We start from the raw sequence: 15,127 nt of genomic DNA on the forward strand, positions 1-15,127 counted from the left end.
GAGCTAGCGCTTGAGTTGTCTGATGCGTAAGCGTAGCAGCTGATGCTGAAGGGTGGTACGTTGGTGCAGGCGCCTTGTACATCTGTGCCATCAACTTTGCATCCAATTTTTCTCCTGGTACGGCGCTGAAGCCTGAGCATACACCTGTTGCGCTACTGGGTAGGTAGGCAATGCAGTGCTAAGCTGACCTAGAGTTGATGACATTGCAGGATACGCTGAAGCCCTGAGGCTGTAGTCATTGTAGAAGCACCTATGACGGCGTAGGCAACAAGCCCTCGGTGCAAGCCCTTTTGATGAGCTGCCTGTAGGTGTCGACTGGATCGTGGCTTGTGCATCTCAATAGAAGCACCATAAGACACATGCGGTAGTGTAGTTGGGATCGTCACAGTGAAGGCCATGGACGCCTGAAAATTTTAAACAGGTGCAATACTCACAGATGAGCCTGAAGTTGTAGAACATGGAGGTGAATGAATGTCTGCAGTCACTATCACAGTGGACAACGCTCCACCCGACAGTAAGGGTAGGGTGGTAATAATTGGAGACTGGAGGCTGGTAGCGTCCTGCAACTGAGACATCTTCCTCACACAACTACGGGTCTGCCCGTAGTTGCTGTAAAATATGTTTGTGAATGACCTGTCTATAAATGGAGAAGGTGAACAAAAATTACATTTGAAATTTGGAGGAAAATATGAAAGGAATACATCACCCACCGAAGACATAATTTAGTATGGTAGCAGAAGCTTACAACCAAACTAAACCAAACGTTGGAGTCCCCCCTCCAAGTGAGACACATCCTTTCTGGTTGGCGACAAGCGGTAATATGATGTGATGTGACGTCACATCTGGTCACCTGACTGGCAATGTCCTACAAAAAGCGGGACTTGATATGGAGAAAGCTTTTTTTTTTCACCCAGGACCAGCGCTGTCTCTTTTTGTCGTAATGTAAGCTTACGTAAATGCATTAAGTAGTAGTGCAGGATAAGTGAAAAATATGTTAACTCTAAAATGATAAAAAACACTCACCTTAAACGAATACTCTAATTTGACAAGAAATGGAAAATCTATGGCATTCAATATTTTCTTCTCATTTAATGTATGCTCCACTTGTTTTAATTTGACAACCTGCAAATGAAAATACACAATCGTGAAAGATGATAGCAGTGAATAAATTATTTTATTTTATTCAAAAATAACTCACCAGGTACATTCAAAGTGAGCTATCTGTCAATTGGGAGTCAAACCATCAGCTATTTAAGGGAAAAGGGGTACACGTTTTGACAAACTTTAACAGAGGGCAGATCAAGTCATGATCAAAATTTCGCTTGCCACATATTTCAAATCACTTGTCTGCCAAACCTTTGGATCGGCGTGCAAAATTTCAATCAACACATGAAACTACACATATCAGATTTCTTCCACTTCTGAGAAAAAATGGCTGTGTAATGGCTATAAATAGAGTTTTCAATATGAATTCATATAGTCATATTGAAATATCGGGTTGCCCTGTTGAGCAAATACCCCCAAAAAATGTAACGTGGGGGTTGGGTGGGGGTAAACCTAGGCTGTGAGGCTAAGGTGGGTATATGGTACTGGTGGTAGTTAGTGTTTCAGTTAAGCTGCAATATATATGCAGGCCCTAATAAAGAAAGAAAAAGGGGTTAAACAGTTGTTGATTTTGGGGGTGGAGTTGGGGTTGGGGGTGATCTTGGCTAGTCATGTGTTGAGCCGTGGCTTGGTGAGCGTGGGGTGCTGGTGGCTGGCTAAGTGAACAAGGAGTTGAATAGTATGGTTGATTCGGCCTAGGGGCGCGGACGTCGGAGAGGTCGGTTTGGATGGTGAATTTGGATCTCGATCCTATGTTGGGTTTTTGATGTTGTAGTTAGTTCGTGGTTGGATTTAGGTTTCGGGCGGGTCTAGAATCGTTTTGTATGTTCTGATTTTGTAATAAATGAGGCAATGGCATCGAAGATGTTTTGTGGAATGTATGGGCAGAATAGTTGGCTTTTTCAATATGGCTTACTGGCGGCGATTATGAACATCAGATTTGAGCCTCTTGAAAACATTGGGGTGTCACCATTGGTGGAGACAATTGTGTGAAATTTCATCTTCATTGGTCCAGTGGTTTCTGAGATGTTTCTGAGATATACACTTAATTTTCAGACAGGTGTGATATTAATACAAGATTGAAAAATACTCCATTTAACCTGGCAGTTAAATCACCCATAGGTACACATGAAAGAAATCAAACTAACATTTACCACATACATACCTTTTGCTTATCAAGGATTTTCATGGCAAGGTAGTTTCTAGTTGCTTTGTGTTGTACAAGCATGACACGACCAAAGGAACCTGTTCCTAATGTTTTTATTCGATCGAAGTCGTCGAGACATGCATTTGCCTGCAGATACAAAAAGGAAATCATTCATTTATTTAGTCGCACAAACCTGCAGTGAAGCTAGAAGCAAAAGACAAAAGACACTACACTAAAACACATTTGTACACATTGATATCATTTTGTGGTGCATAGTGTTTGATATTTTTCATAAGTAAGTGTTTGGCCTGTAATGATACACTAAGTCTTGATATACATGATAGATGTATCCCAGTCATATGTTCACAATGTGATACAAATGTCAACGAGCTCATGCTAGAAAGTTATTTCAAGATGTATTTGTGCAACAAAAATGTAATTAACTGACATTACGTTGATTTGCTACATCTAAAGGAAGATGAGAAGACCAAGGTGAGAAATAAACATTTTCCAACTAAGAACTGAATTTATATGCATTGTTTTGTATCGATACAGCAGCTCTTATCATTTCATTGTGTAACACGGTGTACTGAATTTTGAAACTAAATCCTATGCCAACAGCAACCTTAACAAAGTCATCTGCACTTCCAGTTTAGTTGTATCACTTCTGATTTGGGAAAACATGTCAATACCTCTAGCCACCTTATTAAGAAAGTTATTTGTACTTCCAGTTTTATGACTTTGACATTCAATTTAATCACGTGATTGATTATTTCTAGTTGAATTCTTGGGTATTTGCTCTTTTCTAGTTGAATTCTTGGGTAATTGCTCTTACAAACATCTAATTCCAACACAAAAGGTTGGCTAAGTACACAAAGAAGCAGAACTACCTCACAAATTACTATTCAAATGACCTTGACTTTCAATCGACAACAATGAAAGAGTGAAGGTGAACGTTACATGCACTTTCAGTTTTACTTCACATGAGTAATGCAACTTTAAAACAGAAAGTCTTATGTTTCTAACTACAAAGCCTGCTGAATGGTTTGATATATTGAGAAAATTAGTAAATAAATGTGTTTCCTTGTGTTTTATCAATAATGAAATAAATTATGTACATGGTACAGCAAATCTCAGAACATTAGTATTTCTAGTACACACTGTCTACATCAGTCAGGGTGGCCTCTTTGGGATGTGGATTTTCAATTCCTACCACAGGCCCCGGTTTTTTGCGTGCCTGGGCAATGTCACTGAAGCGTGTGTAAAAGGACTGAATATCCGTGTATTGGTGTCACTTCACCATTAGCGCTTAGCTGATTCCCGGTCTTCATTACCACCAGGAGACTTGTTTAGGTGGCCGCGGCCTGTGCGTTTAGCAGCTGAATGCAGATACATGAGAAGACAACGTGTGTGTACTTGAATGTGTGCCATTTTAAACTGACGTGTTGCACAATCAGGATTGTTAGTTTGAAAATTATTACGTGAACTTCATGAGTTTAGTGGTTTATCTATCCATTATAGCACACAATGAATGGTCTACGATTCAGTAGATGTTGAGAGTTCACATTATGTGTGTGTGTGGGCATTTCCTATATCAATTAGCAGCTGATTAGCTATTTCATCCACGTCATGGAACAGTAAAGGCATATCGTTTTGATTGTTTATTTCAGGATGTCAGAAATAAAAGTCAACGGAAGAAATCAGTATGCCTGTTATCTTGTTTCTTTGCTTTATGAAATATGTAGTCCCAACAAATATATACGTTCATTCTGTAATCATGTTCAGATGTCATCATTAGTCTGACAGCTCCATTATTAGTTAGCACGATCAGTAATAATTATGGGTTACATCAGCAGTCACCATGTGTTTCAGGCGGGTATTTATTTATAGCAAGTTCACTGCGCGTGTTATGTCAACAATATGTTGCAAAAGCTATAATTTACACTATAGCAATTGCAAGAATAACAAGCATGAAATACTCACATCCCCCGCCAATATGACATGTCGGGTGTGTGCAATGCATTAGCTCCTGATCACTGGGCCTTTTTGTAAAGAAATATAGTACGTTTTTCAAGATCTGCTCCGGAAACGAGGACTACCGCCATTTTCAGTCTAAATCAAACTCGTTGCCATGGAAACTAGAAAAATAACTTTAAAAAGAAATCCCAAACTATCAAAAGGCACAAGTTCACCACTAGACCTATCAATGTGCAAAATATGGTGAAGAAAAATGGTACGGTTTTCAAGATCTGCTCCGGAAACGAGGACTACCGCCATTTTCAGTCTAAATCAAAGTTGTTGCCATGGAAAGTCAAAAAATAATTTTTATTTAAATCCCAAACTATCAAAAGGCACCAGTTCACCCCTAGATCTATCTATGTGCCAAGTTTGGTGAAGAAATATTGTACGGTTTTCAAGATCTGCTCCGGAAACGAGGACTAATGCCATTTTCAGTCTAAATCAAAGTCGTTGCCATGGAAACTCGAAAAAATTTTTTTTAAAAATCCCAAACTATCAAAAGGCACCAGTTCACCACTAGATCTATCTATGTGCCATGTTTGGTGAAGAAATATGGTACGGTTTTCAAGATCTGCTCCGGAAACGAGGACTACCCCGGTACCACCATTTTCAGTCTAAATCAAAGTCGTTGCCATGAAAACCTCGAAAATTTATTTTTTTTAAAATCCCAAACTATCAAAAGGCACCAGTTCACTACTAGATCTATCTATGTGCCATGTTTGGTGAAAAAATATGGTAGTTTTCAAGATCTGCTCCGGAAACGAAATGTGACTGACGGACGGACGGACAGCACTCATTCCTATATCCCCCTTCCCACTTCGTGGCAGGGGATAACATCAAGTATCAAAATAAATGGGGAAGAAAACATGATCTTATTCAATGACTAGACAGATGGTTTACGTACTTGTCTTTTATCGACAGGTTGGATTTCGCTTTATGCAAATATTTTTACCCGGGCATAAATTCCATTGGTTGGTCAGTCGATTGGGCCACACCTGCAGGATTCAAGTTTTTGTTTTGTATATATTCTTTAACCGCTCCCACGGCACGAGTCTATGGTTTATGAACGTCCGTCTCATATTTATCGTCATCATAACACATTTCTTAGTGTCAGGTAAATCTTTACATTGGTGCCATGAAATTGAATCTTTTCGTCAGAACTTGCATATGGTACTGCTGCTATACATGGTATCAGGAAATATATATGTAGTGCTGTCATTCCCAAAGAGCCACAATAGAAGCGCCAGTGGCTAACATCATGTTTGCCAACATAGTTATTGTCTACAGTAATGGCAGACCTAAGTGTCATTACTGTTCACACATCACTACAGCCAACAATGTTTACTTCTTCAAGTTACATAACTCATAAAAATGGCAGTGGCAATATATTGCATTTAAAAGTTCCAAGTAATACAGCTTTACTAACTAACTAGAGAGGAAAATTAGTATATACTTTGGGTTCGGGAATTAAATTTCATATGCACTGAACTTGAAAACAGAAAGTTCCATTCCTCAAAGATTGTTATAATGAAGTTATATGAACTTACAGTTTTATGACTTCGCTTCCACTTTGGGAAAACACATGACTAATATATGATATCTTCAAGACAGAAAGAGCCGAGATTTCGAGGCGACGAAAGCCAAGATGTCATTTGATTTACATTACACGCGATCCCAAGAAAAGATGTAAATAATTACTTTGTAAGTTTGACAACTTTTAGACATATTTTTGTTGATTTTATTTATTACTTTGTAGATCTATACTATATTTAAAGATTTGCCTGAAATGCCTTTATTTTGCTCATTGACATGTTTGATCAGGACCTGTTGTCTAAGTGTGTGTGTCCAAGAATTTTATTTTTAATAACATTGCGGGAAATAGTGAATAATTTCTTAATAAAAAATGATAAATTGAAATGGAATACATATTTCAGACATTGTGAAATGTGATAGATTTAATAAATGAATGATATGACAGGTAGGTTATAAATTATATACTATTTTGACAAGCTTGAAAGGGTTAGACTGGCTACGGACTGGAACAGTTCATCATTTGCGTCTGGGGTTAGTTACCTGCTGGGCTACAACCAGAAGGCCAAAGCTACAAATGCCTTGACGCCACATCATGAAGATAATGGCTGGCCAAGACAGTGTCAGACCTCCAAGAACATCCTTCCATAATTGCTCCAATAGAACAGTTGCTATGTAGAGCTATGGTGAACTGACTGCAATGATCTCGTGAGGATTATTCGCTCTTGGAGGATCAAGGTTAGCGATTTCGTAAGCCTACAGGATGACTGCGCGTAACCATTGTGATATGGTTGTGGAAAGACAGTATAAGGGAATGAACAACCTTTTCCTCGTGCCACGCCTAGTTTTGGAGCAGCAGATGAATACTTGTGGTGCCCGTACAGGGCACAAGAGGAATTCACCCTAATATCTTCGACCCCTACAATCGTAGAAATTGGTGGAATGGTGAAGGACCAGTTGGATTGGCCTGGTTGCCTGCTCCCTGCGTACCAAGGTCAAAGCAGACACATGTGTTGTCAACTGCATGCAACTCACTCACCCATGATGCAGTGGCTACAGCCATGAGAAATATTGTTTTTGTGGTGAGGTCCAAAAAAGGATGATGCTTTTAGGGGCTTTAAGTGGGGCCAGCTCAATCCTTGATGTCCCAAGCAGGGGGACAGAATTGGCCTTCTGATCCTCAAGCCTAAAAGAGCATAGGACTGCTGGTAGTTCCAGGACCGTAGTAATTTTGCGATTCTCCGGAATGGCAAACACAGAATCAAGCGCTACCAAATACGTTGTAATTGTACACAAGTGTAGGATGTCTTGGCTAAGAATTGAGATAACGCTGTTGTTGGATCTTCATTCTTTGCCTTACGAAAGGTTTCAAATGATCTCCATTTGTCATCATAAAACCCCCTGGTTGAGGAAGATGTGTCAAAGCAATAGCCTTGGCTGCTCGCCCAGAATAGCCCTTAGCGCTGAAAGGGGCATCTGCGGTAGGAACTACCACTCTCTAGTGGGCGGAGCTTATACGAGTGATCTGTCAGGTCAATATGACGTCATGCTAACACACAAATTTCATTGGTTAAGGCATAAACGGGTGATGTCATGTAAACACCCACCCACATGGGCCGTTTGATAACAAGTACGTAAGTTTTAATGGTAGTAAATATCCATCAAACGATTCCAAGACTTTTTAACAAAAGCGTAGGTCTTGGGTTTCAAAACCTACCTGCCATGTCTTCTTCACATCTTCATAAAATTATACTCCCTGTTGATTTGGCATGACAAGGGTCATCCATATTTTTTGTATGTGTTTCTCCCCTCAAGCCTCAAGAGAGCGGGCGGACGAAATAAAATATATTACATATTAAAAATGTCTTTCAAAAATTGTGTAAGATCTTTTATGACAATTTAAAAAAAAGTTTAAATACTTGGTACAAGAATCTAGTTTATGAATTAATTGATGATGTAGATCTCTATCTAGTCGCCTTGCTTCGGAAACAAACTTTTAATAAACCGAAGAAAGATAAGGTTGACCTGGTTCTTTTATGATGCTGCAAAGGTAGATCAAGTAGTATTTCTTTTATTAGATCGGTGTGCAATTTTCCACAGCGGCAGGAACAATTGAGACACAAAATTAAATTTTGTATTATTTCACACCGGAATGGAGATAAATACGGACAGCCTCACATACTTCGAAACGTTGTTCAGATAAATATTTGTTCACATTCATTCTGTTATGTCTGTGAACATGGATTTTAACATTATTTTCATCAAGCTTATTCAGGTTGCTGGCTACACAGATCATCCTCTCTTGTAAACTACTTTGGCATGAACACATGTTTGGTCTTGATGCTCAAAGCAACAATGTTTCTCTCAGATGCATTTTTTTTCCATCCATGACCAGCATCTGTCATTCTTCCACATTCTTCCTGGTCAGTTGATTACAACAATGTAATACAAACAGCCTCCTTCACAAGATTCCTTCCAAATACCCAGGGTTACGACCTTGGGATGAATTAATAAAGTCATTTTCATTTTTAGAAAAGAAATGTTTTCGTGAATAATATTATACTGAACAACAAAAGTTCCTGTGACATTGAATAAGATTTAATGCAAAGTTATGTTTTTTACCAAATCTGAAACAATTTCGGTTTGCAACAGATAAAAGACTCCTGTAAGTGTTCAAATGGTTTAATTTGCAATACTGACTTCAGAAAATGCGTGATTTCATAAACAACATGAACATACCAAAATGTCAATTTACAAATCAATAGCGCGTGTCCACCTCTGGTTGCAATGCAAGCAACACATCTTCGTCTCATGGAATGGACCAGGCATCGCACAAAGTCCTGTGGGATATCTGTCCATATCTGCCTGAGCAGTTCCTGGAGTGTCTGTGGAACACGTGGTTGACATCGAAGGCACTGACCCTACCATTCCCACATCAGCTCGATGAGTTAGAGACTAGGGGAGCAAGCCGGCAAGGGGATGACATTCACGTTGTTTTGTTGAAGGGAATCCTGAACAAGTCGAGCAATATGAGGCCGGGCGTTGTCATGTTGAAAGGTAATGCCTGGGCCATGACGAAACAAAAATGGTTGAACAACAGGGCCGATGATCTTGTCGCGGTAGGGCTGTCTACCACTATCAAACGGGTCCTCTGTCTTGCTGTTATCCAACACCATACCATAACGCTTCCGCCCCCGAACTGATCTTCTTCCATGACACAATGATTGATGAAACGTTCACCTCGACATCAGTACACTTGAATCCGTCCATCGCTGTGGCTGAGGTGAAAACGAGACTTGTCAGTGAATAGAACTTGTCCCCACTGCATGACCATCCAGCGCAGACACTCTCTGCACCACTGTAGACGTGCTTGACGGTGGTTTCCTGTCAAAATGGGACGTCTTCTGGCGACAATCCCTGCACATCTGAGGTGACGACGTACGGTTTGTGAAGATATTCGTTGAAGGCCAGGGATGCTTCTTGCAGTCACTGTTGCTGGCTGGAATCGATTTTGTAGTTGTGTTGTTCCTATCCAGTTGTCTTGTCGATTATTGTTTACGTGTGGCCTGCCTCTCCGAAGATGGTCTGCATTTGTCTGTTGCCAACGTTGCCATTAACAACAAATGGTTTTTCTGCGGACGTTAAGTTGTCTTGCAACATCAGGTTGACTCGATCCTGCTTCAAGCCTACCAATGGCTCGCAGACGCTCATTTTCTGACAGGCGTGGCATTTCGTAATGTTGAATAATTGCGTATTTTTGTTGTTTTTCTGAGTGGTTGTTGTCAGCATGATGCTAAACAATGCATATGGAATCCCTTTAACTCATGTTTTTATACCCATTCTTGGGTAGTGAAATGCATGGGGCTTGCATAAAAGTCAACTTTTGCATGGAATGCATGCTTGTCTGTAGCAGTTGCGTTTTTGTGACTTGATTCCATACATGTACTACAATATTGAAAACCTGTTTGAGAATTACACAAAAATATTGGTGTTACAGGAACTTTTGTTGTTGAGTATATTAAAAAACATCCTGTACATGGTACTTTTGGATTGCACTGCAGATTTCTTTTTATTACTTTCTAAACTTTTTGTTTTCCCCCTTTCTGACCACGAGGTCTCTTAGCAACCACGCCCCACGAGAACATCCAAGTTGATTGCTGCTTACAACTGTCAGGAACTTTGCAAGCAGGCTTGTCTTCAATATGAGCAACAAAACATTTTCATGTGACGTTTAATTTGACGGAGAGTTGTTCGAGATGATCAGGGAGCCTTTGGTCATTTCGATTATGACATTGGTGACTCTATCGTGGAGAAAGTTCCAATTCAAGATGACATAATTCCAATCGTCAACTTGAATCGACAAGATAGCGCCTCTCTTCCCGCCCTTGCAAGTGCAACAGAAACTTTGACAAATTCTGTGCCTATTCTTGGGATTAGAGCATCAGTGTCACAGTGATATTTCATTGTGGAACCAATGAAGCCGAATATGTATGTTCACACTACTTTTGTCAACCATGTGTGACATAGCACATGCAATCGCAGTTAGGGAATGTTGCGGAATGAAGGCTGTGTACATATCCTTGCATCCTGAATTAAGGAGCCAGGAACTGTTGTATTGGACGCAGATATAGGCGGCCTCTGATTGTCAGAGCCGGGGCTAAAATGTAACCCCAGCAACACTTGCCATTGGTGAAGCGTGCAAGATTGTCGCGTAAGATCTTGAGCCATCTGTCCCTTGGTACTGATAGGAGGTCCTGATCTGTCTGAAACAGGTCTCTTATAAACTGGAGCCGGTAAAGGGGAGTTCACTCCAACCTCACCTTCTTGACCATCCATCCCAGTTGATATAGACTAGTAGACGCCTGGTGAAATCCCTATGCGCATCAGGGTGGACGTGTCTGGATGAATCAGGAGACCATCATCTATGTAAAACTCAGACCGGGTGTTCCTTAGGCGTAAAGAGGCAGCTTTTGGCTTGGTTACTGTTTAAATAGCCACAGGGCTACTGAAATGCCAAACTGCAGGACTGCCCATTACAGGAACCTGAGGAGCCTGCAGTCGGAGGGATGGATAGGTACATGCAGGTACGCATCCTACACAATGAGGCTAATCAGAAAATCGAAAGTGTTGATGCTTGTCCTGAGCATGTCTTAAGGTGGACGCTCGAGGTAGCGCTCGTCTAACACGGAGATATTGTGGATCATTCGCATCTTGTCTTTTTTGGGTACAAGGAAGATGGTATTGCTCAAAATCTACAAGTCTGGGAATGGTCTAGATGGTTCAGGTTAATCTCCGATCGTCCTGCTACATTGTTAGGGTTGAAGACACTAGTGCCAATGATGGTTGAGTAATCTCCTGATTTCTGTCTCCAAAAAGGCAAATCTGGCATTTGGGAGCTTAGGCGTAGTTGGGTTTGAAGAGCCAATCTGCAAGTTTCTCATCCAAAATGTTGTCCTGCTCTGCTGCAGCGAAGTCATGGATAGGGAAGTCATCTTTCCTGGACTTTGGCGCCTTGAACCATGGTGCAAGTGTCAACCTGGAAAAGTCTTCATCCAGCACCCTGACCATGTCCATTAGGCTAAGCCACTGCCCCTGAAAGCCCTGAAGATGTAGTCATAGTTGATGCGTCCGGGGATGCATAGGTAGACGCTGGCTCCAGCCCAGTAGAAGCATCTTAAGACGCATACACCAGCATCGCTGGGACCGTTACTGTGGAGGCCAGGGATGCCCGAAAATTAGAGACAGGTGCAAACAATGGTGTCTGGCGCTGTAGTAGGCGAAGGCAAATGTCGGCAGTCCCGAGAACCATAGATAACACTCCAACCGATGAGGGTTAAGTGGTGATAAACCGGGGAAGGGTGGCTGGAAGCGTCCTGGGACTCTGAGATCTTCCTCACAACAAGATGGGCTGCTGTAGATTATGTATGTGTGTGACCTGTATATAAGTTGTGAAACTCGACGGAGAAAGGTGAGCAAAAATTATATTTAAAATTTGGACTGCATACCCGAGTGCAGTCCAAACAAAGTGGATGAGGATGTTCAGAAGATACATCACCCATCACAGACGAAAGTTCACATGGAAGGGTAAAGCTAGCCACAAAATCAAGCCAAAAGCTGGAGGAACCAAATGAAGCACAACTTCCCAGCAGGAAAACAAGCAGGAATGTGATCAGATGTGACGTCATGGATGGTCACATGACAGTGGCGATGGGTCCTACAAAAAGTAGACTGAAGATGGAAACAACCTTTTTCTTCACATAGGACCATTGTGAAGCGCTGTCTTTCTTTGTTGTAAGGTAAGCAGTGATATGCATTAACCCTTTGGCCCCGACTGCCCGATTTATTGGGCAGCATAAACCAGTGCCAAGTCCACGGCTGCCCGATAAATCACAAAATGACACGTCATTCCATGGAATTTCCCAGTCTTTTTGGCGCGATATGTTACCTGTTTTCGTGACAGGTATTGTTTCTTGCTTGAATCAGTAAATCTAGTGTAATGGCGGCCAACTACGATTCGGATAGCGATCAGATGCCTAATAACAACTTTATCGGGAATAATTATGTGTTTGATTTGAATAATTTACGCGAAGGGGAGAGGGAATTTCGCAAATATTTTGGTGAAGATTTTGTTTTGACAAGGTGTCCTTCTCCCCCCTCCAACTTTCAAGAATGGGAGTGGCAGTGGGACTACAACAGTGGAGACATGAGGGGTTTGGAAGAGGCGACCGGACTCAAGAATACTTATTGACACGGTGAGGAAAGAGTTGTGCTATTGATTTTTTCCAACTGTTTTACAATGATTCTGTGTTTGAACAGATTATCAGGCCGACGAATGAGAATGCAGCCTACATGAGAACGAGCGATCACAACCACAACAAAGGTGAGTGGCATGACGTATGTCTTTCTTTTTTAAAAAAAATTATTTTTCTGATCGCAATCCGAATTGTAGTTTGACGGTTTGTCATATGTCCTTGTATTATGCTCAATTTGAATAAAGTTTATTTCCATATTTATGTTTGTTTTCTTGATTTTTACATCTCAGTTTAAATTTTAGTAACTGTAATAATTATTTATTTATTAATTGATTTAATAAAGTACTGATTAAAATTATTATGCAATTGTAAATAGCAGTGTATTGTAAATATGTTATCACAACTTGTATATTTGCAGAACTTGAATTTACGATCTTTCCGTCCTTTTACAATCTTTCCCTCCTATCAGATCAATCTGTGATATCTTCCCTGTGATTTCATTCTTATTGCAGCTGTGGTTCAATGTTCAGGTAATGTGATAAATTACTATTTAGCTACTTAAATACTTAATTTTTGTTTCAAATCCAGAAAAAGAACAAAATATATCTGATATTTGTGTTTTTACCTGTGTTAACGAGTTTATCTGCGTTTAGAAGTTTACCTGTGTTAACGAGTTTACCTAAGAGGCTGTAAGTGTATCATAAGTAATATGTGACATCAGTATAGAAAACAAAGTCAGTACCAAGTGTTGTAAACTTGTTTATTTGTTTACAGATGTCCATGAAGAGGATTTACCTGTAACACCTTGGATAACCTGTGCCGTCCAAGATGACAAGACCACCGTGTTATGTTTACCTTGCATCTGTGATTTATTTTTGTGATGTTTAATACAATTTGAGCTGAAATTCATTGTCTGTTTTCATTTTTTCAGTGTTTTCAAGTTTTATTTCACTTGTAAACACCTGTAATTAGAAAATAACAAAGGTTAGAGACAATAACAACAAAGAATATTACAGTATACTTAATCCTCTTTACAATGGTATATGATAAATGTATATTAAAAGCAAGTTTCTGGTGGAAAAAGATGTTTCACGTGCAGAAAATGCATGTGCATCAAAACTGTGTTACATCATGTCGTGTTACATTTTGTTTTGTTTTATTTAGGTTGTGCTTGCTATTATGTCTCCCTCAGTCCAACAATGATATAATTGATTTCTTTCCTTATCATATATGAATGCTACACTCACTATTCATGCGTTAATGTCTCTCAATATCAATATCACATGTGCTTCTGTTTTTGAGGAGTACAATATAACTATGCATGAAAAATCTCACTTACAACTGCTGGCTTTTCCCATTTTGCAGTGAACTGTTCTTTGGCTTCAGCAAGAAACTGTTTAACTGAAATAAATAAACAAGTATTAAAAACAAGTAGCGAGTGAGTTGGCTTTAGCATGCATAATACCACTTTGAATATTATTTCCATTATATGCGAGTGTGGCAGCTCAATGTGTAAATACAGTACCTGGTCTTACACATTTTAGCACTATAGTGAAATCTTTAAGCATAGGTATGGTGCCGACATCCAAGGATCATCAGAGTGAATATGGGAATCCAACCCACAACCGTGGCACTAGGAGGAGACAAAACACATTTCACTAATTGACTCTTTGAAAGAGACAAATACACTTTGTGACTTTTTTGTACAGCATGCTGCGACAAAATCAGATTTGATGCTAGATTTGCCAAAATATGGGCCAACAGACCTTATTGTTCACCCAGCAATGATATGGTGAAATACTGATATCTTTACGGAGCTGTCAGAGTGAGTGAGTGAATGAGGTTCAGTGATATCACATGATCATCAGATGTCAAAAATGTCAAAGCCCTATAAACATGATAAAGTGACACTTAATGTAATGGGCTTCACAATTTGTACCCATGGACCTATAAATAGCAACCAATTGTGCATGTTTTATTTGTGTGGGATTTGGTTTGTTGTTTAACTCTGCACTCAGCACTATTCCAGCTATATGACAGCGCTCTGTAAAATAATCGAGTCTGAACCAGACAATCCAGTGATAGGATCATAAGCATCGATCCACGCAATTGGGATACGATGACATGCATCAACCAAGTCAGCGAGCCTGACCACCCGATCCCGTTGCTCTTACTCCTTCATGTTACTCCTAAGGCGACACCATTTCACGCCTGAAGTCGTCGATTGACGCCGATTACGGTATCATTTAGTGCAACCAACTCAGTAAGCACTCCATTTCATGTCATGTAGTCCCTGCAGTCTCCTAATATTAGTGGTCGAAACAAAGTTTCAACTTTTACAACAGAAAACACATAAAATCATAATAAGTCCAGTCAGTCTACGATTTGATGGTTTGGCCTCTTAACCAATTCTGGCAGAAGCCATTGTTATTGCAAAACAATGGGAATACATGTAAATTAAACACAAAAAACCGAGAAAATCTGAAACGGGGATTATAGTGTATATTGCAACTAAAATGTGCAAAATAATTATGAAAATGTACAGGTAATATGCCATGTACAGGTAAAGGGAGAC

General features: G+C 40.0%; 1 protein-coding gene across 7 annotated transcripts in view; it reads right to left on the bottom strand.

Moving 5' to 3' along the window:
* Positions 1-15,127, bottom strand: part of LOC124120538 (cAMP-dependent protein kinase catalytic subunit beta) — a 65,917-nt gene that overhangs the window by 27,754 nt on the left and 23,036 nt on the right. For all 7 annotated transcript variants that reach the window (XM_046483379.2, XM_046483377.2, XM_046483378.2 and 4 more), the window contains exons 2-4: positions 13,892-13,953; positions 2,270-2,398; positions 1,024-1,122 (exon numbers count right to left, since the gene is read on the bottom strand). In XM_046483379.2, coding sequence (XP_046339335.1) covers positions 1,024-1,122; positions 2,270-2,398; positions 13,892-13,953 — 290 coding nt within the window. The remainder of the gene's footprint in view (positions 1-1,023; positions 1,123-2,269; positions 2,399-13,891; positions 13,954-15,127) is intronic.

The sequence above is a fragment of the Haliotis rufescens genome, unplaced genomic scaffold, assembly GCF_023055435.1.
Source record: "Haliotis rufescens isolate VD_foot unplaced genomic scaffold, xgHalRufe1.0.p SCAF_2, whole genome shotgun sequence".
NCBI classification, from domain to species: domain Eukaryota; kingdom Metazoa; phylum Mollusca; class Gastropoda; order Lepetellida; family Haliotidae; genus Haliotis; species Haliotis rufescens.